The 27,045-nt window shown below is 37.0% G+C and overlaps 1 protein-coding gene and 1 pseudogene across 1 annotated transcript; both read left to right on the forward strand.

Annotated features, from left to right (window-relative positions):
- The first annotated feature begins 2,361 nt into the window (after window positions 1-2,361).
- LOC120317744 (vomeronasal type-2 receptor 26-like) lies at window positions 2,362-12,304 on the forward strand. Its single transcript, XM_039364588.1, has 5 exons — window positions 2,362-2,523; window positions 2,927-3,790; window positions 4,572-4,799; window positions 10,343-10,469; window positions 11,406-12,304. The coding sequence occupies exons 1-5, from the start codon at window positions 2,362-2,364 to the stop codon at window positions 12,302-12,304; spliced, it is 2,280 nt and encodes a 759-aa protein (XP_039220522.1).
- Window positions 12,305-16,444: 4,140 nt separating this feature from the next.
- Window positions 16,445-24,483, forward strand: LOC120317746 (annotated as a pseudogene).
- The last annotated feature ends 2,562 nt before the right edge of the window (window positions 24,484-27,045 follow it).

Below are 27,045 nucleotides of genomic sequence, written 5' to 3' on the forward strand. Positions count from 1 at the left end.
CATATTTGGAGCACAGAGCTTAGAATATCCGAAAGAGACCTTGAAGGTCATCTAATTCAATGCCCTGCACAAGCAAGAGAGTTTATACCATTTCAGAAAAATGGCTGTCCAGCCTCTTCTTGAAAGCCTCCAGTGATGGGGCACCTACATCTTCTGAAGGCAAGCCATTCCACTGGTTGATTGTCGTCACTGTTGGGGAAATTTCTCCTTAGTTCTAGATTGCTTCTCTCTTTGATTAGGTTCCATCCATTGGTTCTTTTTTTGCCTTCTGTTCCTTTGGAAAATAGTTTGCCCCTCTCATCTTTGTGGTAGCCTCTCAATTATTGGAACATTACTATCATATCTCCACTAGTGCTTCTTTTCACTGGATTAGATATACCCAATTCCTGCAACAGTTCCTCATATGTTTTAGCCTCCAGTCCCCGAATCATCTTTGTTACCCTTTTCTGTACTCTTTCTAGACTCTCCGTTTCTTGACTGCTTGTTCCTTTAGTGTTAAAATATCCTTTCTGTATATTGTAAAAGGCAGATGCTACCTATTTCAATTCATTTCAATTAAGCAGTCAAGAAAATCTGACTTTTCCCCCTGCTACTGTAGAGTATCTGGAATTTCCATAAATGATACCCTTGGAATCCTAAAATAAAGACAGCAAGTTGGAAAGATGATGAAAAGATAGATATAGATTAAAAGACAAATTTTAAAAAAAACCCAATAGAGCAGAACAGTGTGAGTTCCAGGGGGTGGAGGGTGAATTCACCATTCTTATCATAAAAACCATACACAAGATAAAACATGAAACATATTTTACTTTATTTTTTTCAAATATCCCTATCCACTCTTGCTTCTTATTTTTTCCTTTGGAGGGTCTGTGTGTGTCAATAATTTTCTATTTATCTTTCACTTTTATCTAGTTTCCAAAGGATTTTCAAATCAAGACCTGCTAATCTCTACCTAATAGTTGATGTTTGACCATTTCATCAAACATTTTGCAGGGAAATGGATTCCTAATCCATTGATTAAATTAAATCTTTGTCCCGATTTCTAGAATTAGAGAAGTGTTGTAGTTTCAAACTTCCCAATTCTATTTCTCCACTATTTTCAAAACAGGTTCAGCATCAGTCACTTATTCTGCCACCCCCAAAAATAAACTTGTTAATCAGACATATACAGAAAAAATTGCCAGGTTGCCAATGATTCAGTGGCAATTATATCCCTTAGGAATGACTATAATCACTCTATTATTCTAGTAGGCCAAAATATACAACATTTTGTACAAAAGGGAATAGGAATTTAGAAACAATAAATCTTTCAAGAGCCACTTGGAGGAAGGGAATGGTAATGCTGTCTCTATGAGATTCAAAGTTCTCTTCCTCCTTTTTGATCTGCCAGAAGATAGACTCCATATACAGAGAGTCATAAAATTGATCTTCCTGGTGTTCCTGATGCACAAAGCAGTTACTCTGAGCTGCCCTGCAAGTAATGCTTTCCCTATTCCACATGACTGGTATCAACCTGGTGACCTCGTCATCGGTGGGATGATGTCTCACATGATTTACCATTTCTATCAAACTCTATTCAAGCAACATCCTTTTCTCAACCTTTATGATTCACCAATGTAAAGATTTTCCTTTGAATTAACTGACCTTACGCACATGCCAAAGAATCGTTTATATGACTAATAGCTTTTTGTATAGAAAATGTAGAGTTTTTCATATAACTTTAAGAATTTTTGTGTTTTGAAAGTTTTCTAGTGATGACAGAAGAGGGAATTTTCTTTGTGTTTGTTTCATTAACAATGATCTCATAAGAAAAGCCCATTTGATTGCATGGAGGTTATCACAAAGCAGAATGCTAAACAAAAAAAAAAATCAGTACTGCCACACTTCACAAAACAAAAATAAAGGTGCTTTTCCAAAAGGCAACTGGACTTCTTTGTTTTTTTTTTCTTTGAAAACGTTTCAGTAAAGTTCCTAGAAAACTAAGCCAACAGAGATACTGAACACTGAAGTTAACACTTTAGAAATTAGTATACCTTATGATGAATCAAAAATAGAAAAATATTAAAGGAAATAAATTGTGTGCAAAGTATACTTGGACTGATTATAAAATTATTTAATGCTTCAAGCAGAAACAGGTTTTCTGGTAGTCAGTTACAAATAATGACCATCCTAAAATAATTTGCAAAATTATAAATTATTATTTTGAAACTATGTGTTCAATCTATTTGCAGTGTAATAACCAAATTCTACCAACATATCCTTGCCTTGGCTTTTGCTGTGAAGGAGATCAATGAGGACTCCCAGATCTTACCTAATGTCAGTTTTGGATTCCACATCTATGACAGTTACTACAATTCAAGGATGACCTATCGTACAACTCTGGACCTCCTTTTCAAATCCAAGGAATTTGTCCCTAACTACAAATGTGATAGCCAGAAAAATCTGATGGCTATCATTGGAGGATTAGGTTCTGATACATCATCTAATATAGCTGACGTTGTAGGTTTCTACAAGATTCCACAGGTAACTATGGAGGGAATGAGCAGAAAAATTCTGCACCTTGTTTTTATAGCATAATTACTGACAATCAGATATTAGGCTTAGATTTGTATTAAGACATTGTGTAGACCTTAAGGTATAATACTTATCACTCTTTTCTAAAATTACAATGCCAATCACAAAAGTGAGTATCTAGGGACATGCCATAACTAAAGAAAGATTTGAATGTAGTATTCATTGATCCTGTTCAGACAATTGACCTATTATAATGTGTTTGAAATAATTCCTAGAAATTGCATTCTATATTAATATTTCAAAAAAAATAGAGGAAAAATCCTTCCTTGGATATTTTTTACAGGAAAACTAGATCCAGAAAGATCAGATTTGAGCTAACAACTCAGCAGAATATCACTCTGCTTTCTTTTAGCTGACATATGGCTCATTAGCCCAAGAGGAATTGCAGACCAGTAAGCTTTCTTCACTTTATTTCATGATCCCAAAAGAGGACCATCAATACATTGGGATTATTCAACTGCTTCATCACTTTAGGTGGACATGGATTGGGATTTTTGCCATGGATAACAACAATGGAGAATGTTTCTTACAAAAAATACAGCCCATACTTTCACAAAATAGAATCTGTTCATCATTTGTACAAAGGCTGCCACAACTAATCCACATAGAACACTATACAAAACTTTATGACATCTTCTTAAGTATTTTCACTAATTTGAGGAATAGCAACACCACTACATTTCTTGTCTATGGAGAATCAGGGACAATTATGTGGCTCAGAGCTATCACGTTTGTAACAGATCCTGAAAGCATTGAAACTGCATCGTTTAGAAAGGTGTGGATCATGACTGCACAGATTGATTTTGTGCTCTCAGGCTTTCAAGTCACGTGGGATCTCCAGATGTTCCATGGGGCTCTTTCCTTCACTGTTCATTCAAGAGCAGTTGTAGGTTTCAAGGAGTTTCTTCAGACCATAAAACCTCATTCAGGCTACAGAGATGGTTTTCTGCAGGACGTTTGGGAACAATTACTTGATTGTTCATTCTCAAAATCAGAGTTACAAGAAATGTCCAGTAGGCAGTGCCCGGAGGAGATAAAACTGGAGGATCTTCCTGGGCCTGTGTTTGAAATGGAAATGACTGGACAAAGTTACAGTGTCTACAACGCTGTTTATGCTGTGGCTTATGCTTTGCAGGCTCTACTCATGTCAGGGTTCAATAAGAAAAAAACAATAATGGGTAAAAAAACTGACCTTCCATATTTGCAGGCTTGGCAGGTATTCTCTCTGCATTGGACATTTCTTTTATTTCATTGAGCAGTTTGATCTAGAATTACCATTTGAACCTATGGCAGAAAGTCTTAATATTTTCTGCTTATAGAATCCAGTTAAGTAGAATAGAATAGAATAGAATAGAATAGAATAGAATAGAATAGAATAGAATAGAATAGAATAGAACGGGACGGGACGGGATGGGATGGGATGGAATAGAGGATAGGGAAAAGGATAGAATGATGGAATGGAACGGAACGGAATGGAACGGAATAGGGGATAGGGAAAGGGAAAGGGATAGAATAATGGGATGGGACGGAATGGAACAGAACAGAACAGAATAGAATATCTTTATTGTCACTTTAAATGTACACTAATTGGCATACATTAAAATGAAAATTCATTGCTCTCAAAGTGTCACCAGCTCCAATGTACACTACATAAATATGACCTAAAAAATTCCATATGCCCACATACCCACATATAGTCTATGACACAGAGAAACAACACAGTGTAGTTTGGATGCATACATGTACATAACAAGAAAAATTTAGATGTGAACATCAAGAAACTACAAAATATTGTTAAGTAACACCGTTGTTAAGTGAATTGGGCTTCCCCATTGACTTTGCTTGTCAGAAGCCGGCGAGGGTCCTAAATGTAAAAAAACAGTCATAAGTCATTTTTTTCAGTGCCATCATAACGGTCATTAAATGAACTGTTGTACATAGAGGACTATCTGTATTATCTTTATAACTCTCTCTCTTTCTCATTCTCTTTCACATAGCTCCATCTATTTCTACATGGCATTTCTTTTAACAGTTCAGCTGGAGAGAAAGTGATCCTGAATGAGAAAGGAGAAGCAATGGGGGGATTTGACATCATCAACCTGATCACGTTTCCAAATCGGTCTTTTCAAAGAGTTATAGTCGGAATAATAGATCCAAGTGCTCCAACAGGCAAAGAATTATTCATTGATGATCGTTTGATTGTCTGGCACCCAGCTTTTAATCAAGTATGGATTCATTTCATGGATGATATCTTGAACTACCCATGTTTCCCCGAAAATAAGACTGTGTTTTTTATTAATTTTTGCTCCAAAAGATGCATTAGGGCTATTTTTCTGCTTAGGGCTTATATTCAGAGAAATACAGTACTAAATGCATCTGGCTGATTGAAGATCTTAACTGGGGGTTATTTTTGAGGTGGGACTTATATTACGAGCGTCCTGAAAAATCATGCTAGGTTGACTTCTGGTTTGCTGGCCCAGCCGCTGCAGCTGGTTGGAAGGCGACTCCGTTTTCCATATCCGAATTTCCTTCACTAGGGGACCCTGCAATGGGTCGAAAGTCACCCTGTAAAGGAGACGAGCAAGGAGGGGATCCCCGCTTGATCGGGGGAAGGCAGCAGCCCTTCCATTTTATCCAGGGCAACCCTCCAAACTGGCGGAGAAAAGACCAGCCATAGCAATATGGCTCGTCATTAGGCTGTAGACAGACAAAGTCAAATATTCTATCAAGCACTTTGAAAGCAATGCGGATGAAACTGGGTGAGATCTCATCTGGTCTTTACCCCAAGTACCTTCTTTTCCTATAAAGGCTATTTGAAGTATCCTCGCTCTGTCAGGAGAGAGGGAAGGAAATTTCTATCCCACCCTCTAAGTATAGCGACATCTGACTACCCAGGGGAATCAAAGCGTTAAAAAGAACAACTGAAATCTAACTGGATTTATATTTCCTTAAACTTGGGGACCAACATTTTTTTCTCTATTTTTATTGGAGACTTTTGTTTTTATCTACAAAAAAGAAATAAAATTGGAAAAAAGAATTAGAAAAATTCAGGACTTAAAAAAAACTCTAAAGGGCATCGGTGACATCTTGTGGTGAAGCTTGGTATTGCAATTTGTTATTTCCTAAAAAGAGACTTGGCTCACAGCCCAGACCTTAGATAAGACCTTCTTGACCTTGGTACCATCTGTGAAAGTCTTAGCTGCAAAAGAACAGCTGGGCAGCAAAATTGGCCTACTTGAACTGTGAATGCAAACCTTTACTGACTTTTCCTTAACAAATAACTTTTACTACAAAGATTATTTACAAATAAGTGAAAGAAATGGATGGAAACCAGGAAAAGATTCTTTCTATGTTGAAAGCAATACATGAAACCATTCTTTTAGCTTGTGATAAAATAAGACCTAGCAATACTGGGATACAATCCCCAAAATGACAGAATGATCTCAGTTCGAATCCAAGGCAAACCATTCAATATCACAGTAGTCCAAATCTATGCCCCAACCACTGGTGCTGAAGAGGATGAAATTGACCGGTTCTATGAAGCCCTACAGCACCTTATAGAATTAACACCAAAAAATGATGTCCTTATCATCATGGGGGATTGGAATGCTAAGGTAGGAAGCCAAAAGATAACCGGAATAACAGGCAAGTTTGGCCTTGGAGTACAAAATGAAGCAGGGCACAGGCTAATAGAATTTTGTCAAGAGAATACGATGGTCATAACAAACACTCTTTTCCAACAACCCAAGAGACGGCTCTACACATGGACATCACCAGACGGTCAACATAGAAATCAGATTGACTATGTGCTCTGCAGCCAAAGATGGAGAAGCTCTATACAGTCAGTAAAAACAAGACCAGGAGCTGACTGTGGCTCAGATCATGAGCTTCTCATTGCAAAATTTAGGCTTAAATTGAAAAAAGTAGGGAAAAGCACTAGGCCACTCAGGTATGAACTAAATCATATTCCTGATGAATATACAGTAGAGGTGACAAATAGATTTAAGGAACTGATCTGATAGACAGAGTGCCTGAAGAACTATGGATGGAAGTTCGCAACATTGTACAAGAGGTAGCAACTAAAACCATCCCAAAGAAAAAGAAATGCAAGAAAGCAAAATGGCTGTCTGAGGAAGCTTTGCAAATAGCTGAGGAAAGAAGGGAAGCGAAAGGCAAAGGAGAAAGAGAAAGATACACCCAATTGAATGCAGAATTCCAGAGAGTAGCTAGAAGAGATAAGAATGCCTTCTTAAATGAACAGTGCAAAGAAATAGAAGAAAACAACAGAATAGGGAGGACCAGAGATCTCTTCAAGAAAATTGGAGATATGAAGGGAACGTTTCATGCAAAGATGGGCATGATAAAGGACCAAAATGGCAGAGACCTAACAGAGGCAGAAGAGATTAAGAAGAGATGGCAAAACTACACAGAAGAACTATACAAGAATGAGCTTAACATTCCAGATAACCACAATGAGATGGTCATTGACCTCGAACCAGACATCCTAGAATGTGAAGTGAAATGGGCCTTAGAAAATCTGAGCAACAACAAAGCTAGTGGAGGTGACAGTATTCCAGCTGAGCTATTCAAAATCTTAAAAGACAATGCAGTAAAAGTGCTACACTCAATTTGCCAGCAAATTTGGAAAACTCAACAGTGGCCACAGGATTGGAAAAGGTCAGTTTACATTCCAATTCCAAAGAAAGGCAATGCCAAAGAATGTTCAAACTATCGCACCATTGCACTCATTTCACATGCTAGTAAAGTTATGCTTAAAATCCTACAAGCTAGACTCCAGCAGTATGTGGATCGAGAACTACCAGAAGTACAGGCAGGATTTCGAAGAGGCAGAGGAACTAGAGATCAAATTGCCAACATACGCTGGATCATGGAGAAAGCTAGGGAGTTCCAGAAAAACATCTACTTCTGCTTCATTGACTATGCAAAAAGCCTTTGATTGTGTGGATCACAACAAATTGTGGCAAGTTCTTAAAGAGATGGGAGTACCAGACCATCTCATTTGTCTCTTGAGAAACCTATATGCGGGTCAAGAAGCAACAGTGAGAACCGAACACGGAACCACTGATTGGTTCAAAATTGGAAAAGGAGTCCGGCAAGGCTGTATACTGTCGCCCTGCCTATTTAACTTATATGCAGAGCACATCATGAGAAAGGCAGGGCTAGATGAATCAAAAGTTGGAATTAAGATTGCCGGGAGAAATATCAACAACCTAAGATATGCAGATGATACCACTCTAATGGCAGAAAGTGAAGAGGAACTAAAGAGCCTCTTGATGCGGGTGAAGAAGGAGAGTGCAAAAGTTGGCTTGAAACTCAACATTAAGAAAACCAAAATCATGGCATCCGGCCCTCTCAATTCCTGGCAAATAGATGGGGAAGAAATGGAGGTAGTGACAGATTTTATTTTTCTGGGCTCCAAGATCACCTCAGATGGGGACTGCAGCCAAGAAATTAAAAGACGCTTGCTCCTGGGGAGGAAAGCTATGGCAAATCTAGACAGCATACTAAAAAGCAGAGACATCACCCTGCCAACAAAAGTGCGTATAGTCCAGGCCATGGTTTTCCCAGTTGCAATGTATGGCTGTGAAAGTTGGACCATAAGAAAGGCTGAGCGCCAAAGAATTGAGGCCTTTGAACTATGGTGCTGGAGAAGACTCCTGCGAGTCCCTTGGACTGCAAGGCGTTCAAACCAGTCAGTCCTAGAAGAGATCAACCCCGACTGCTCTTTAGAAGGCCAGATCCTGAAGTTGAAACTCAAGTACTTTGGCCACCTAATGAGAAGGAAGGATTCACTGGAGAAGAGCCTAATGCTGGGAAAGATTGAGGGCAATAGAAGAAGGGGACGACAGAGAATGAGATGGCTGGATGGAGTCACTGAAGCAGTAGGTGTGAATTTAAATGGACTCCAGAAGATGGTAGAGGACAGGAAGACCTGGAGGAATGTTGTCCATGGGGTCGCGATGGGTCGGACACGACTTCGCTATTAACAACAACAACAAAATAAGACCTAAAATAAAAAATCAAGACGCCAGCTTAGATGCACAAAGCCAAATTTTGACTACAACCAAAGAACTAACAATGCAGAAGATAACAGAAGAAGCGAGACAACCAAATATTAAGACAGAGGACTCAATTGACCAGCTGAATGGAAAATCCAGAAAAGGAAATGACAACACTGAAAATGGAAATGACTTATTTAAATCAGAAGAAATTTGAGGAAGAAGTAGAACAGATTAAATTGAAGACAAATATATTAGAGCAAACAAGGGGAACTGGAAAAACAGGGAGACAATTTAACAAATACAAATGGACTAGTCCTTCCCAAAAACTGGCAATCAAATGGTCTCCTTTAATTCAAATAATATATGAAAGAATGGAGGGAGATTTAAGGACACTGATATGGAAGCCTAGTTGACAAAGGAAGAAAGCTAGAATGAGGTTGAAAAAACTGGAATTTTGACTCATTAGAGGGGATTTTATATTGCCAATTAGTGGGTTAAAGGGAGATGTTGAGACAAGGAGAATTTTAGTTATTAGATTTAAAATATTTGGAAACCAGTTGAAAATAAGGATTTTATTGGTTTAATATTTAAAAATGAGACTTAAAAGGGGAAAGAAAATTAAATATTATGAATATGTTTGATTTATTGATTAACCCAGGCAATATACATAAAAATGGTTTTGATTTATTAAAGGGGATATTGTGTTATTAAGTAGATGATTTAATACGGTGGGAAATATATAACTCTTAGGAAATAGAACAAGATTATATTTAAATAGATAAAATGTGTATTTTGGATATTATAGTTTATATGAAGTGAAATAAGGGAAATTTTGGTTACTCAAAATCTGAAAATTATAAATATCAAATGTTAAATTGTAATATTGATAAGAAATTAAAATTGAGTAAAAATCAATAACAGGATATGGATTGTTCTTATTGAGTTGATATAATTAGAAATGTACTAACCTCAATATGAGACAATAATTGTTAAGGGAAAAAGAAGAAATGTTTGATGTTTTAGTCTGAGATTTGCACTAAGATTTTGTTATTGAGCTATTGATTAACCTAGTCACCACATTGCTTTTTAAATATTCAAATGTAAAATTGGAAAATTAATAAAATATATATAAAATCATGCTAGGGTTTATTTTCTGGCTGGGTCTTATTTTCAGGGAATCAGGATATTATGATCCCAGACAGAGGCCTTGGTCTCCTTAACAATACTGACCAAAGCCTCTTTGGAAACCTAATTTCAATGTGTGTAAGAAACAAATGGCATACTTTGAACAAATGTGGATCACAATCAAACATTTATCAAATAGACAAAATGATGTTACAATGTAAAAGTCTGGATTTCATATTTGGTTCCCTTGCAAATCATTGGAGTTGCATCATTTCCATAACATTGTCATCATGCATATTTATTTACTCACAGTGCCTTTTTCAGACACGCCCTTTTGCTCATTATAATTTTAACAAATTTTAATGTGTAATATAAATCCAGCTAGCTAATATTCACTAGCTATTTGGGAAATAAAGAATTATTTTCCCCAATAAAAAAGAAAAAACAACAACTCACAAATGAAGGCAAATATACGTGGCTGAGGATAATATTGAAGAAACTACTCTGAGTCAGTCACTGGTCAACCTTTGGTCCTGGTGACTGATTCAGACTGAATCCTGCAGATTAATATATATTTTTTTAATTCTCCCTTTGCCAAAACCTTTTATGTTTATCACCAGGTTCTTCCAATTTCTTTGTGTAATGACCACTGTTCCCCTGGATACTGGAAGAAGGAGGCTGAAGGAAAACAATTTTGTTGCTATGACTGTGTTCCATGTACAGAAGGGAAGATTTCAAATCAAAAAGGTAGGTTAGATATTCCATCAAGTTTTCATTAGATTGATTTAAGCAAATGAAGAGGTGTGATGGTTCAGTGGCTTAATGATGCTGAAGGTCTTTGCTATAGTGGTTCGAGTCCTAGCACTGTGTGGAAGGGTGAGCTTCCATCACTTGCCTCAGCTTCTGCCCACCAAGCATTTCAAAAGCATGTTATATGTGAGTAGATAAATAGGTACCACTTTGGTGGTTAGAATTCCGCTGGCACTGGGCTTCTGTTTCCAATGTTCAGTTGCAAAGCAGCTTTGATGGAGGGAGAAGGCCCCCAGATGATGCTGCAGGAAAGCTGCTCACATTTTCTTCTGATACACAGCTCGTTTGCTCCATGTGGCACACTTTGGAAAGTACACAAGTGTGAACCAAACAAGTTAGCAGTCTTAGGCAGCCAGACTACTAGTCCGCATACTCTCCTGGCTAATGTAAATCACCATACACTAAATAAATAAATAAATTTAAGCAAATTATAATACATGGCCTTATTGTGCACATAAATAATACTATGTCTTATTCAAGACAAATATTCATTTTTATAGCTGTGATTCACAATCTATTGTTTAGGTTTCAAAGTTTGTCAATACACTCTATTACTAGAGACTTACATATATCTTCATGGTTTTCTTTTCCATGTTTTGGACAAAATGTGAAAAGTCCAAATGGAAATTGTAATAAATTTTAAAATGATACCAAGCGTTGCATTCCAAAGAATAATTATCCTTCCATTTCTGCTTTCTTTTATGCCAATCCTACATTTTCCATTTGAGGAAAAACTGAATTTTCATAGAAACATGATCGATCTGGTAACCAGAGGAAAGAACTCAAAAGGAACAACAACTAGCAACCATTCAGAAAGTAATTTGAATAATATGGAATGACAAATGATGACAAATTCCTTGATTTTCCTTCCAGATATGGATGACTGTTTCGAATGTTCAGGAGACCATTATCCAAATAAAGAAAAGAAAGGATGTATCCTGAAACTGCTGGTATTCCTAACTTTTGAAGAAACCTTAGGAATTGGTTTAGCCTCAACTGCTTTTTGTTTTTTCTTCTTGAGCTCTTGGGCACTTGGAACATTTATTAAATACAGAGATACTCCCATTGTCAAAGCCAACAACCGGTCCCTCACCTACACACTTCTTGTCTCTCTTCTGCTCTGTTTTCTCTCCTCTTTGTTGTTCCTCAGCCAACCTGACAAGGTGACATGCCTTCTCCGACAACCAACTTTTGGCATCACTTTTTCAGTGGCCATTTCTAGTGTACTGGCCAAAACCATCACTGTCGTTGTGGCTTTCATGGCCACTAAACCAGGGTCTCAGATGAGGAAATGGGTGGGGAAAAGATTGGCCTTTTCTACTGTACTTTGCTGTTCTCTCTTGCAAGTATCTATTTGTATCCTTTGGTTGTCAACATCTCCACCATTCCCTGAGTTGGACATGCATTCAGAGCTCCAAGAAATGGTTTTACAGTGCAATGAGGGATCAGCTTTCTTTTTCTACTGTGTCTTGGGCTACATGGGTATCTTAGCCATTGCCAGCTTTATTGTGGCTTTTCTTTCCCGTAAATTACCTGACAGCTTTAATGAAGCCAAGTTCATCACCTTCAGCATGTTGGCTTTCTGCAGTGTATGGATTTCTTTCTTTCCAGCCTATCTGAGCACAAAAGGCAAAGCCATGGTAGCTGTGGAGGTCTTCTCCATCTTGTCCTCCAGTGCTGCGTTACTGGGATGCATATTTTTGCCAAAGTGTTACATTATTGTTTTACGGCCTGAATTAAACTGCAGGGAGCAACTCATAAAGAGGAATTAACACATCATGTAATATTGCTGGCTTTGAGAAATTGCTGATAGAAAAAGAAGAGAAGGAGTGTTTGCTGTCCATAAGAGACATGTAGAAGTCATTATTTCTGACAACACTGATGGAGAATTATCCTGATCATTACAATTTATTATGGTTGCCAATTGCAAAAGAAATGCTCTTGCTGCTGCATTTGCATTCGTTCTCCAAGATTCTTCAATTGAACACCTTCTGTCTTTCAAGATAGCAAGACATTGAGAATCCAGATGTCTTGTTAGGAGATTAGAGATATTGAATCAGAATGTATCCAATGTTTGTAGTTTACTTGTTTATTTATTTAGAAAATTTATATAGCCCCCTACTCACACACAGTGACTCTAGGAAGCTTACATGCAATAAAATACAATATAGAAATTAAAAAAAAACAATAACCCCCATGCCATTCACATGGTGACCACACACAGTCAAATAAGCCATTTGATCAGCTCCATTCCACTCTAAGTTCCCCAGACCCACTGACAAAACCAAAGAGTGTCAAATTTCTGAAGGGATGATATTCTAAAGGGAGGGAGTCAACACAGAAAAGTCCTTTCTTCTGGGTCCCACCATATGTACCTCCTTATATGATAGGACCTTGTCATAGTTATGGTTTTATGTTTTCAATTCATAAATATAGCAAAAGTGGAAATCAATTGATGAACATGTATTTAACACGGTATCAGAGGATATCTGTTTTGGATTTGACTGGAGTCTTTGAAATGTGAATATTATAGAGTTTCTGAAATATAAATGCATTTTTTTAAAACAATCAAGCTCACTCTTTATTCATCAATCTATTTCCACTATAACTTATTTTTTTAATAATGCAAAAAGAATTAGTGAAAGGAAATTAAATGTATTCTTACTTCCATATCATCCTTTACAAGAAGTTTATGCTGGCCAATTACCATCATAAAGAGTGATTTGATTTGATCTTTTCCAGTTTTAGCTTTATCATTTTGGTGTCAAGATTTCGACTGATGATCTCAACAAAATAAGCACAGCTGAGACTTTCCAATCTCTAATGCAAAACTTTATTGAACACACCATTTCGGCAAAGATGAATAGAAAACCAGCTCTGGTTATCTGGTGCCAAAATAAGTACATTAAAGTATAGAATCTCCCTCCCCCCCATTAGGTCACATTATCCAATAAAGTGTCAGAAAATTTTTATGAGAGAGTTTCAGTTCTCAGTAAACAGTTCTTGGACAACCTTGGTTCTCACAGCTTGGCAGTCCAATGTCTGAAACTTGCATTTCATTTTTCCTTCCTCCCCCTTCCCCCCGAGTCTGATGGCAAGTTGAAAAGCAGTAATGGATACAGTAGCATAAGCATTCTTCACAGCTTGACATTTTGATTCTTTTAAATAATTATTATAGAATGATTTTAACTGATGATTGTCTTACTTGTGTACTGGATTTTTGCATGCTGTCCAGAGTCACTTGCCACCAGATGCGCAGCCACATGAAGTTGCTAAATTAATAAATTAGTTCTTTTAATAACTAATTTTTTAATTTAACAACTTCATTTGGCAAGTGACTCTGGACAGCATGCGAAAATCCAGTACACAAGTAAGACAATCATTAGTTAAAATCATTCTATAATAATTATTTAAAATAATATCATGGCAATATCCATTAGAAGTGGAGGTATGATTAAATATAGTTTTATAAAACCTGATTAACATGCAGCAACCATCCTTAGAATTAATAAACAAGATCCTGATGTTTATGTAGATTTTGCTTCTCAGGATCAACAACTAACAATAAATGTCTAAGGAGATTCTTACTCATCCAGGTCATGGTTGTCCCAAAGGTGATTTTTCAAAAGGCAACTGGACTATCTTCATTTTTCCTTGAAGATGTTTCACTTCTCATCCAAGAAGCTTCTTCAGTTTTGACTCTGACCAAGAACCGAAGAAGCTGTTTGGATGAGAAGTGAAATGTCTTCAAGCAAAAACAAAGAAAGTCCTATTGCCTTTTGAAAAATCACCTTTGGGACAACCAACAACAAAAGAACCAACACTCAGGAATTATGTTGTAAGGTAAGGTAGCAATGAAAGTTTCAGAGAAGACATTCAAGTGTCCTCATATGACAATATACATGAAGATAAGGATTCCCTGGAGGAACACACAACCTACTGAAACACAGTCAGGGAAATTCTGACAGTCACACCCAGCAACCACAATTTTTCTTTTCTTTGAGTATCAGTTCAATATTTCCTACTCTGGTATGTGGCTTTGGAGTTCTCTGCTCAAAAAGGATTCCTGCACTCACTCAAAAGTGAGATATTTGATCGGAGAGCCAGTTGGGTATATCTAGTCTAATGAAGAGAAGGACTAGGGTGACATGACAGCAGTGTTCCAATATCTCAGGGGCTGCCACAAAGAAGAGGGAGTCAAGCTATTCTCCAAATCCCCTGAAGGCAGGACAAGAAGCAACGGATGGAAACGTACCAAAGAGAGAAGCAACCTAGAACTAAGGAGAAATTTTCTGACAGGTAGAACAATTAACCAGTGGAACTACCTGCCTACAGAAGTTGTGAAGGCTCCAAAACTGAAAGTTTTTAAGAGGAGACTGGACAGCCATTTGTCTGAAATGGTTTCAGATTTGACAGTCAGTTTGGTCTAGTGATTTAGGCACCAGGTTAGGTTAGAAAGTGGGAGGCCACCTTAACCATGAAAAACAACTGGGTAACTTTGAGCCAGTCATTCTCTCTCAGCCGAACCCACTTTCTTACTGTGCGAGGAAAACAGGAATAACATACCAATGTTGGAAGAGACCTTGGAGGTCATCTAGTCCAACCTCTTGCTCAGGCAGGAGACCCTATTCCATTTCAGACAAGTGGTTGTCCAATCTCTTCTTAAAAACTTCCAGTGTTGGATCACCCACAACTTCTAGAGGGAAGTCGTTCCACTGATTAATTATTCTCACTATCAGGTAATTTCTCCTTAGTTCTCAGTTGGTTCTCTCCTTGATTATTTTCCATCCATTGCTTCTTGTCCTGCCTTCAGGTGCTTTGTGGCTGCCCTTCAAATATTGGAAGATTGCTATCATATCTATCATATGCTATCATATCATATCATATATCATATCATATATCTCATATCATATCTACCATATGCTATCAGAGGAGGAGGAGGATGTGTAAAATATCCTCTCTGCCTTTAAAATAATACAAGTCAGGACACAAATAAAATAAGTAAATAAGTAACTAAAGATTTGATGGAGTAGATTATTAAACTCAACGCAATGGCTAATGCAACTTTCCAAATATGAGTATCAATGTTATTATCCTTTCATTCTTCAACATTCTTTGACTGAATATGTGGATAAAACCTCCAAAGAAATTATTAGCTTATTTGTCAGTCCTTAATATATGTAAAAATGTTTCCTCTTCTCCATTAAATTCATTTTATATGGGAAATGGGAACCTTGCTCCATTTAAGAAATGAACATGAACTTTAACACTTAAGGCTATTTTTAATTGCCAACGTCCCTTAGATTACTTTTACTAGCGTTTGATCACTTTTTAAAAAAAAGTTGAACCATCAGTTGAACCACTTATTCCCTCATCAAAACCAAAATAATTATGTCCAACAGGAATCACCATATATTTTTTTAGCCAGTCCAAAACATCAAGGGCTTGGCATAAAGATAATTTAAATTCAAGCAACAATTGAAGTATCAATTTGGATATAAAGTAATTATTGAACTACAGGGAGATTGGCACAAAGGGATAATCATGGCTCTGTCAGATTCATTGCTACAAGTTTCCTCCCACCTTTCTTCCTTTCCAGAACATCTCTTCAATCCAAGTGATAGTCAATATACACATTTGCACTCACATGGACCTTCAAATATAAAATGATGGAAATTCTGATCAGATGCATTGTCAGGTATAAACCTTGGATTAATCATTGAATGAACCACTGAAATACCTACTTCCTTATGGACAGAAGACACATATATTTTCACTATGACAACTACATTAAGATGTTGTTCTTTTTGATGCTCTTTGTGCAAAATATAGTTATTCTGAGCTGCCCTGTGAGTGATGCTTTCCCTATTCCCTATGAGTTGTACCAGCCTGGTAACCTCATTGTCGGTGGGATGGTGTCTCAGATAATATACCACTTTTTTGAAATTGAATTTAAGGAACATCCTTCTCTAAAACCTTATGATTTACCACTGTAAGGATTTTTTTTCTTCCCAATCATTTTTCTAATCTTAGGCAGATCTCCCAAAATTGCTTACATGACTAATAGCTCTTTGAGAACAAATTCAAGATTTTGTATATAAACTAACTCTTGCTTCCTTGTCTTTCAATCTTATCTGATTGTGGTAAAAAAAATCATTTTCTTTTCATTGCGTTAAAGTCTTACTCGTGAAATGTATGAAACTATAGTGCAAGAGTACATTTAGTGAGCCTAAGATAATTAAAATTATATCACCTGCACAGTCACTCCTCACATAACTTACATACATTAAATGAGTGCTACTTGCTGGCTGTATTCTATTTTGTGCCGAACTGATAGAAATAAATGTGATAGTTAGAAATCAAAATCGCGACTTTGTTGTATATCTATTTGTTGCCAATCATGGAAACACTGTATATAGTTGAACACTATGCAAATTATTGAGTGTTTTACAAAGACTCCCATCTTACTTACAATAGAAATAGAAATGGTTGCTACTTGTACATCAATGCTTTCACCATAAAAGAATTGTCAATTTAACTTTTTCAATGGGGGTGTTTAAACTATTTGCAGTGTAATAACTAAGTTCTACCAGCACATTCTTGCCTTGGCCTTTGCTGTGAAGGAGATCAATGAGGACTCCCAGATCTTACCTAACGTCACTCTTGGGTTCCACATCTATGATAGTTACTACAATCCAAGGATGACCTATCGCACAACACTGGACCTGCTTTTCAAATCCCAGGAATTTGTCCCTAACTACAAATGCGATAGCCGGAAAAATCTCATAGCCATCATTGGAGGATTAGGTTCGGATACATCATTTTATATGGCAGAAAGTATAAATGTCTACAAAATTCCACAGGTAGTTTGGGATGGAGTGAGAGAGAAAATTATTTTGTAATTAATAGTAGATACTTGTTGTTTTTCACACCTTTCTTCAAAACCTCAGTTAAATTCACTTTTCTTTCCTTTCTGCTGTTTTCCCCAAAACTCTGGAGGCTGGCTCAAGGTAATCTAATTAAACAAATCAACATATTACAAAAATATACGTGTTTTGATTGCCATGTAGCAATACGTCACACTTCTTCGTGCTACAATTTGGTTGATGTGTGATAAAAGTAGTTTAGTGTAAAACTCAATTGTTTTTCCTAGCATTTGCTGGGATTGGTGCTGTAGGATTATTTAGTACTTTGCCATGTCTTTCTGCAAGCCTTCATTTTTGTTCTCTTTGCTCTCTCTTCTGAAATTGTTCCCACAACTCAATAGGTTGGCTCAAAATGATCGATCAAGAAAATCAAAATCTTTTATTACAATCATTGATTAGAAAATTTAAATCACAAATTACAGTATAAAATTTATCTTACTTGGGAGGGTCATCAGATATTCTGGTTTGACCACTATGTGGTGAAATCTGGAGCTATGTCAAGAGGACAATAGAAAAGGCTGGCTAGCACACCCAACATAGAACATAGGATAATGGAGTTGGTAGGGACCTTGGACATCTTCTAATCCAACCCCCTCTTTTAGCAAAAGATCCTATACTATTTCAGATAAATGAGTACCTGGTTTTTTATAAAAAGCCTCCAGTGATGGAGCACCCACAACTTCTGAAGACAAGTTGTTTCATTGGTTGATTGTTCTCACTGTTAGGAAATTTCTCCTTAGTTCTAGGTTGCTTCTCTCCTTGGTTAGTTTCCATCCATTGTTTCTCGTCTTGCCTATTGGTGCTTTGGAAAATAGTTTACCTCCTCGTCTTTCTAGGAGCAGCTCAAAAACTGGAACACTGCTGTCATGTCTCATGGTTTAGGGAGAATCTCCTTTCAGCCACTTCTTGCCATCCCCAACTCATGGCTACACAGCATTTTCACTCTTGCCCTCAACTCAGTTCCAGATTCCACCAACCCATCCAACAATGGGTGACAATTCCCCTTGCTATATCTAGGTTGGGGTTGGATAATAACTGAATTTAAAACTCAACTGATTTGCCTGGAAATTGTTGAAGGATTGGGACTATGTGTACTTTTGGAGATCTCTATAATAATTGAAGTAAATGAAGACATGATTAACTATTCCTCCAGAATCTCATGGTCACAGTCTTTCATTCATAAGTTCTATCTGCTACAAATAAGGGAAAAAGATAATCCAGTAAGTCTAGCTCTTACAAAACCTTTCCGTAGGCTCAGAAGAGCTCATAAGCTCAAATAGTTAGCAAGTTTCCAGGTGTTCTAAGGGGTTGAACATACTGAAACTCTATATTAGGAAATTGAGTTTGGTTGTAATCTAGTTATATTTCAGATGAGAAAATATTTCATCATGGGGTTTTAGTTGCTTCTCTTGTTCATCAGAATTGTCATAATCTACCTAGATTTGGAGAAATGTTCAGTCTTTTTCATATTTTTTCCATCATTTTCATGAATAATGAATTTCTCTTTTTTGTTTGTCCAGTTGACTTATAGTTCCTTTGCCCAAGAAGATTTTGAGATTAATAAATTATCTCCACTTTATTGCATGGTCCCAAAAGAGGACCATCAGTATATTGGAATTATACAACTTCTTCTCCACTTTGGATGGACATGGATTGGAGTCTTTGCTTTTGAAAATAAGGGAGAATGTTTTTTGAAGAACCTGCAGCCATTGCTTTCACACAATGGGATCTGTTTAGCTTTCACACAAAAAATTCCACAACATATCTGCTTAGAAGACTTGTCTGAATTGTCTAATTCAGTCTCAATTATTTCTGATAAACTGGTAGATCAAAAAGCAAATGTTTTTCTTGTCTATGGAGAATCTTTCACAATAGTGTGGCTCAGAACTGTCATGTTTCTACGTGATCCTGAAAATAAAGACAGATCATTATTCAGAAAGGTTTGGATCCTGATGAATCCAATTGATTTCATACTGACGGGAACTCAAAGGGGTTGGGATCTCCAGATGTTCCATGGGTCTCTTTCCTTTACAGTGCATGCAAGAGAGGTTCAAGGCTTCAAAGAATTTCTTCAAGTCATCAAACCTTCCACCCACAAAGATGGATTTCTTCAAGAGATTTGGCAACAGTTGTTTGACTGTGTATTTTCAAAGCCAGATTTATCTTCATTGATCAATGAAATGTGTAGTGGGGAAGAGAATTTGGAGAATCTTCCTGCACCTCTGTTTGAATTCCAGATGACTGGCCAAAGCTACAGTATCTACAATGCTGTTTATGCAGTGGCACATTCTTTGCATGAGGCAATGAGATCAAAATCCCAACCAAGAGAGATTCAAAGGGTTGAATTTCCAAATCTGCACCCTTGGCAGGTAATCTTTCCATATCACACCTATCTCGCATTTCAGTTATCATCCACAATTGTCCACCATCTAATATAGCTTTTTTATCCTGGTCTGTGGCCATAAATCAATAGAGAGACTGAGGCAACAAAGCTACTAGTGTCTCTCTTTTTTATAAGTTTATAGTGTTATCATAGAGAATAAAATATAGAACAGTAAAACAAACAAACAAAATGTAACAAAACAAAAATATACATTCAACCCTAAACACCACAACCAAAAAAAAAAATACTGCAGAAAAAAGGAGGAAAAAGTGATCAATTAAATTTAACCTTTAACATATAGGTTCCAAGAAGAAAAGGCAGTCAACAGGTTGAGTTAAATATTACACCAATCTTCAAATTCCTCTGTTAACCATCTGTTATTATATTTAGCATGTAGAAAGTCCACAAACATTTTCCAGTGTCTTATATAGCTGTCTAGTCCAATATCTCTAATCAAAGTGGTCTCTTTTATAAAATAAAAGAGGATGGACATAAACCATGTCTTTATTAATTTCTGTATAATCACTGGGATTTATGCATCAGCTTTCATTGTATAAAAAACTTTTCACCTCCACATAGAATTGGCTTCTCTTGTAAATTTATCCAACCTGGTTCTAAGAAGAATTAAATTGTCTTGTGTCTGAAGGCAGCCTTTCTTTTCTGTGCCCAAAACATTTCTGAAATGTAGACATTTCACTTTTTATATTAGCCGGTGAACAATTATTCTTATCCAAAATTATCCTCAGCCGGTTCCCTTATCTACTTCTCTTTGGCTCATGAACATTTCAGAGTTGGGATGGAGAGCATTCTCTCTCTCTATCAGTGTTCAAGAGGTATGGACCAAACTTCAGTCCTTTTCAGCTGCAGCCTCCACCCTTTGAAATAACTCTATGTTTGAAAAAGTTCTCTCTCATTCTCTCAATCTCTCTCTCTCTCTCTCTCAAAACAATTGAATCTCAGATGATAAAATTTGGCTAAAGGAAATTTGTCAGGTCTTCACTGTACTAATGAAGAGCAAACAGTATAGGATGAGTTTAGATATGGTCCAAATTTGATTGTCTAATTGTTTAAATAGTGGATATAAATCATATCTAAATCAAGTTGTATAATGTCAATAATTTATGATTTTCATTTGTTAACTGCTTTTGTTTCTTTTTTCCTTGTAAGTAATATTAAATTAATAATAGAACAGACCTGTGTCTTTCTCTGAAATATAGATTATCTATATTCTAAGTGTACTTATTTGATATTTGTTAGAGCAATGGGAAGAAATAGTAACTGAAAGTTAAATAAACTGGCCACTTTTTCATTATTACCCTTTCATGATTCCCCCTCTCTTTCATTCTCTTTCAAGTAGCTCCATTCATTTCTTCAAGGCATTTCTTTTAACAATTCAGCTGGGGAGAGCGTCTTCCTGAATGAGAAAGGGGAAGCAACAGGTGGATTCGACATCACCAACTTGGTCACTTTTCCAAATAGATCCTTTCAGAGAGTTAGAGTTGGAAAAATGGATCCTCATAGTCCCAACAGGAAGGAATTATTCATCAATGAAGAGCTGATTATCTGGCACCCAGCTTTTAACCAGGTGTGGGTCATTTAATCAACTATTTGATCTGTTATGATCCAATATTGAACATGGTCACTTTAGAAATCTAATTTGTCTTTTTTGAAAGAAAAATGGCATATTCTGTACAAATATTGTCAACGTTCAAGCATTCATCAAATTGACAAAATGACATTGTAATGTAAAAGACAGTTTTTCATATTTAGGTTTTATTTTCATTTGTAATCACACATATTTCAAGAGCCCTGGTGCACAGTGGTATGCAGTATCGCAGGGTACTTCTGCTGACTCCTGGCTGCCAGCAGTTTGGCAGTTCAGGTCTCACTGATTCAAGCTTGACTCAGTGTTCCATCCTTCCAAGGTCTGTAAACTAAGGATCCAGATTGTTAGGGGCAATATCTGTAAACCGCTTAGAGAGGGCTTTAAACCACTGTGAAGCAGTATATAAGTCTAAGTACTATTGCTTCTACCCTTCCTTCCTTCTCTCCCTCTCTCTCTCTCACTTCCTCCCTCTTCCTTCCTTCCTTCCTTCCTTCCTTCCTTCCTTCCTTCCTTCCTTCCTTCTTCCTTCCTTCCTTCCTTCCTTCCTTCCTTCCTTCCAAGACAAATGTGCTCTTTGAATACCTTTATAATATCAACATTTTAGTGGTTAAAGATACTGAGCTTGTCACCTGGAAAGCTGAGAGCCAAGGTTTGAGACCTAAGGACAACAGGGTGAGCTCCCATTCCTGCCTCAGCTTCTGTCCACCTAGGAATTCAAAAGCATGCAAATGTGAGTAGATTAATAGGTACAACTTTGGTGGGAAGGTTCAGTGTTCCAGGGGCCTTTGGCATATAGACATACGGGCTACATGACCATGGAAAATGTCTTCAGACAACATTAGCTCCCTCAGACAAGAAATAGAAATGCCCACTGTGCCCTAGAGTCAGACACATCTAGACAGGGAAACATTTACCTTATAAATACACCTGGACTAACCCTTTAGGAATTCAAATATTCTTCTCTCCCCCCCCCCATTATAAAGGAGAACAATGCAAACTGCTTAAAAAATTTCCCTTTGCAAAATCTTTTTTGTTTATCACCAGGTTATTCCATTTTCTCAGTGTAATGACCATTGCTACCCTGGCTATTGGAAGAAAGGGTTGGAAGGAAAACAGTTCTGTTGCTACAACTGTGTTCCTTGCCCAGAAGGGAAGATTACAGATCAAAAGGGTAGGTTAAACATTCCAGCAACTTTTCATTCAAACAGTAATACACTACTGTAGTGTAACAAAGAGTATTGGGAGTTCTTCAAGGTGAATATTCATTACTATACCTGTGAATCACAATCTGTTGTTCTACATTCAAAGGTTGCCCATAAGAGCTAAACTTTAATATCCATCCTCACAGATTTCTTCTCCATGTTTAGGAAAAATGGGAAAAGTCTAAATGGTTTAAATGTTTATAAATTTGAAAGTGGTACACAGAACTCCATTTCATAGAATAATTGCTCTTCCCATTGTGTTTCTTTTATGCTGGTCCCAACTGATACAATGATGCAAAAACTGCATTTCCATAGAAACACGATCCAACTGATAACCAATAGAAAACCTGAAAGGAATAACAGTTGGCACCCATAAAGAATATTATTTTCAAAAATATGGAATGTATAATCACATGCCTTGACTTTACTTTCAGATATGGATGACTGTTTTCAATGTTCAGAAGATCATTATCCAAATAAAGAAAAGAAAGGCTGTATTTTGAAACAGATGCACATAAATAATACTTCTACGTCTTATTCAAGACAAATATTCATTTTTATAGCTGTGATTCACAATCTATTGTTCAGGTTTCAAAGTTTGTCAATACACTCTGTTACTAGAGACTTACATATATCCTCATGGTTTTCTTTTCCATGTTTTGGACAAAATGTGACAAGTCCAAATGGAAATTGTAATAAATTTTAAAATGATACCAAGGGTTGCATTCCAAAGAATAATTGTTCTTCCATTTCTGCTTTCTTTTATGCCAATCCTAAATTTTCCATCTGAGGAAAAACTGAATTTTCATAGAAACATGATCGATCTGGTAACCAGAGGAAAGAACTCAAAAGGAACAACAACTAGCAACCATTCAGAATGTAATTTGAATAATATGGAATGACAAATGATGACAAATTCCTTGATTTTCCTTCCAGATATGGATGACTGTTTCGAATGTTCAGGAGACCATTATCCAAATAAAGAAAAGAAAAGATGTGTCCTGAAACTGCTGGTATTCCTAACTTTTGAAGAAAACTTAGGAATTGGTTTAGCCTCAACTGCTTTTTGTTTTTTCTTCCTGAGCTCTTGGGCACTTGGAACATTTATTAAATACAGAGATACTCCCATTGTCAAAGCCAACAACCGGTCCCTCACCTACACCCTTCTTGTCTCTCTTCTGCTCTGTTTTCTCTCCTCTTTGTTGTTCCTCGGCCAACCTGACAAGATGACCTGCCTTCTCCGACAACCAACTTTTGGCATCACTTTTTCAGTGGCCATTTCTAGTGTACTGGCCAAAACCATCACTGTGGTTGTGGCTTTCATGGCCACTAAACCAGGGTCTCAGATGAGGAAATGGGTGGGGAAAAGATTGGCCTTTTCTACTGTACTTTGCTGTTCCCTCTTGCAAGTATGTATTTGTATCCTTTGGTTGTCAACATCTCCACCATTCCCTGAGTTGGACATGCATTCAGAGCTCCAAGAAATGATTTTACAGTGCAATGAGGGATCAGCTTTCTTTTTCTACTGTGTCTTGGGCTACATGGGTATCTTAGCCATTGCCAGCTTTATTGTGGCTTTTCTTTCCCGTAAATTACCTGACAGCTTTAATGAAGCCAAGTTCATCACCTTCAGCATGTTGGCTTTCTGCAGTGTATGGATTTCTTCTTTCCAGCCTATCTGAGCACAAAAGGCAAAGCCATGGTAGCTGTGGAGGTCTTCTCCATCTTGTCCTCTGGTGCTGCATTACTGGGATGCATATTTTTGCCAAAGTGTTACATCATTGTTTTACGGCCTGAATTAAACTGCAGAGAGCAACTCATAAAGAGGAATTAACACATCATGTAATATTGCTGGCTTTGAGAAATTGCTGATAGAAGAAGAAGAGAAGGTCTGTTTGCTATCCATAAGAGACATGTAGAAGTCATTACTTCTGACAATAGAGGATTCATGGAGAATTATCCTAATCATTACAATTTATTATGGTTGCCAATTGCAAAAGAAATGCTCTTGCTGCAATCGTTCTCCAAGATTCTTCAATTGAACACCTTCTGTCTTTCAAGATAGCAAGACATTGAGAATCCAGATGTCTTGTTAGGAGATTAGAGATATTGAATCAGATCATATCCAATGTTTGTAGTTTACTTGTTTATTTATTTAGAAAATTTATATAGCCCCCTACTCACACACAGTGACTCTAGGAAGCTTACATGCAATAAAATACAATATAGAAATAAAAATAAAACAATAACCCCCATGCCACTGGTCTGGTGACCACACACAGTCAAATAAGCCACTCCACTCTAAGTTTCCCAGGCCCACTGAAAAAACCAAGTCTTCAGAAGCTTACAAAAGAGTGTCAAATTTCTGAAGGGATGATATTCTAAAGGGAGGGAGTCAACACAGAAAAGTCCTTTTTTCTGGGTCCCACCAGATGTACCTCCTTATATGATAGGACCTTGCCATAGTTACCGTACCTTCCGGCGTAAAGGGCGATCCGGCGTATGGGATAACCCCCGAGTTCAACGCCGAGTTGCAAGACGATCGACGCCGAGTCACATGCCAAGAAAGTCATCTTATAAGCTGGAAACTACCATTATTTCTGGCGTATAAGACGATTGACGCCGAGTCGCATGCCAAGAAAGTCATCTTATACGCCAAAAACTACCTTATTTACAGCGTATAAGACGACTCGGTGTATAAGATGACCCGCGAGTTCGGCGCCTGTTTCAACGCTCTCAAAAGTCATCTTATACACCGGAATATATGGTTTGGTTTGTATGTTTACAATTCATAAACGAATTCATAAATATAGTAAAGGGGGAAATCAAGTTATGAACATGTATTTAACACGGTATTACAGTTTTGGATTGCTCTGGGGTCTTTGAAATGTGAATATTATAGAGTTTCTGAAATATAAATGCATTTTTTTTTAAAAAAATCAAGCTCACTCTCTATTCATCAATCTATTTCCACTATAACTTATTTTTTTTAATAATACAAAAAGAATTAGTGAAAGGAAATTAAATGTATTCTTACTTCCATATCATCCTTTACAAGAAGTTTATGCTGGCCAATTACCATCATAAAGAGTGATTTGATTTGATCTTTTCCAGTTTTAGCTTTATCATTTTGGTGTCAAGGTTTCGACTGATGAACCCAACAAAATAAGCACAGCTGAGACTTTCCAATCTCTAATGCAAAATTTATTGAGCATCACCATTTCGGCAAAGATGAATAGAAAACCAGCTCTGGTTACTTGGTGCCAAAATAAGTACATTAAAGTATAGAATCTCCCTCCCCCCTATTAAGTCACATTATCCAATAAAGTGTCAGACAATTGTTATGAGAGAGTGTTTCAGTTCTCAGTAAACAGTTCTTGGACAACCTTGGTTCTCACAGCTGGCAGTCCAATGTCTGAAAGCTGCATTTAATTTTTCCTTCCCCCCCCTCCGAGTCTGTTGGCAAGTTAAAAAGCAGTAATGGATACAGTAGCATAAACATTCTTCTCAGCTTGACATTTTGATTCTTTTAAATAATTATTATAGAATGATTTTAACTAATGATTGTCTTACTTGTGTACTGGATTTTTGCATGCTGTCCAGAGTCACTTGCCACGAGATGCGCAGCCACATGAAGTTGCTAAATTAATAAATTAGTTATTAAAAGATATTAGATGGTCTTTGGCAACTGCATAATTAGAAACCTGGCAATATCCATTAGAAGTGGAGGTATGATTAAATATAGTTTTATAAAATCTGATTAACATGCAGCAACCATCCTTAGAATTGATAAACAAGATCCTGATGTTTATGTAGATTTTGCTTCTCAGGATCAACAACTAACAATAAATGTCTAAGAAGATTCTTAGTCATCCAGGTCATGGTTGTCGCAAAGGTGATTTTTCAAAAGGCAACTGGACTATCTTCATTTTTCCTTGAAGATGTTTCACTTCTCCTCCAAGAAGCTTCTTCAGTTTTGACTCTGACCAAGAACCGAAGAAGCTGCTTGGATGAGAAGTGAAATGTCTTCAAGCAAAAACAAAGAAAGTCCTGCTGCCTTTTGAAAAATCACCTTTGGGACAACCAACAACAAAAGAACCAGCACTCAGGAATTATGCTGTAAGGTAAGGTAGCAATGAAAGTTTCAGAGAAGACATTCAAGTGTCCTCATGTGACAATATACATGAAGATAAGGATTCCCTGGAGGAACACACAACCTACTGAAACACAGTCAGGGAAATTCTGACAGTCACACCCAGCAACCACAATTTTTCTTTTCTTTGAGTATCAGTTCAATATTTCTTACTCTGGTTTGTGGCTTTGGAGTTCCCTGCTCAAAAAGGATTCCTGCACTCAGTCAAAAGTGAGATATTTGATCTGAGAGCCAGTTGGGTAT

Source organism: Crotalus tigris, unplaced genomic scaffold, assembly GCF_016545835.1.
Source record: "Crotalus tigris isolate CLP2741 ecotype Arizona unplaced genomic scaffold, ASM1654583v1 scf7180000019817.510193, whole genome shotgun sequence".
Lineage (NCBI taxonomy): Eukaryota > Metazoa > Chordata > Lepidosauria > Squamata > Viperidae > Crotalus > Crotalus tigris.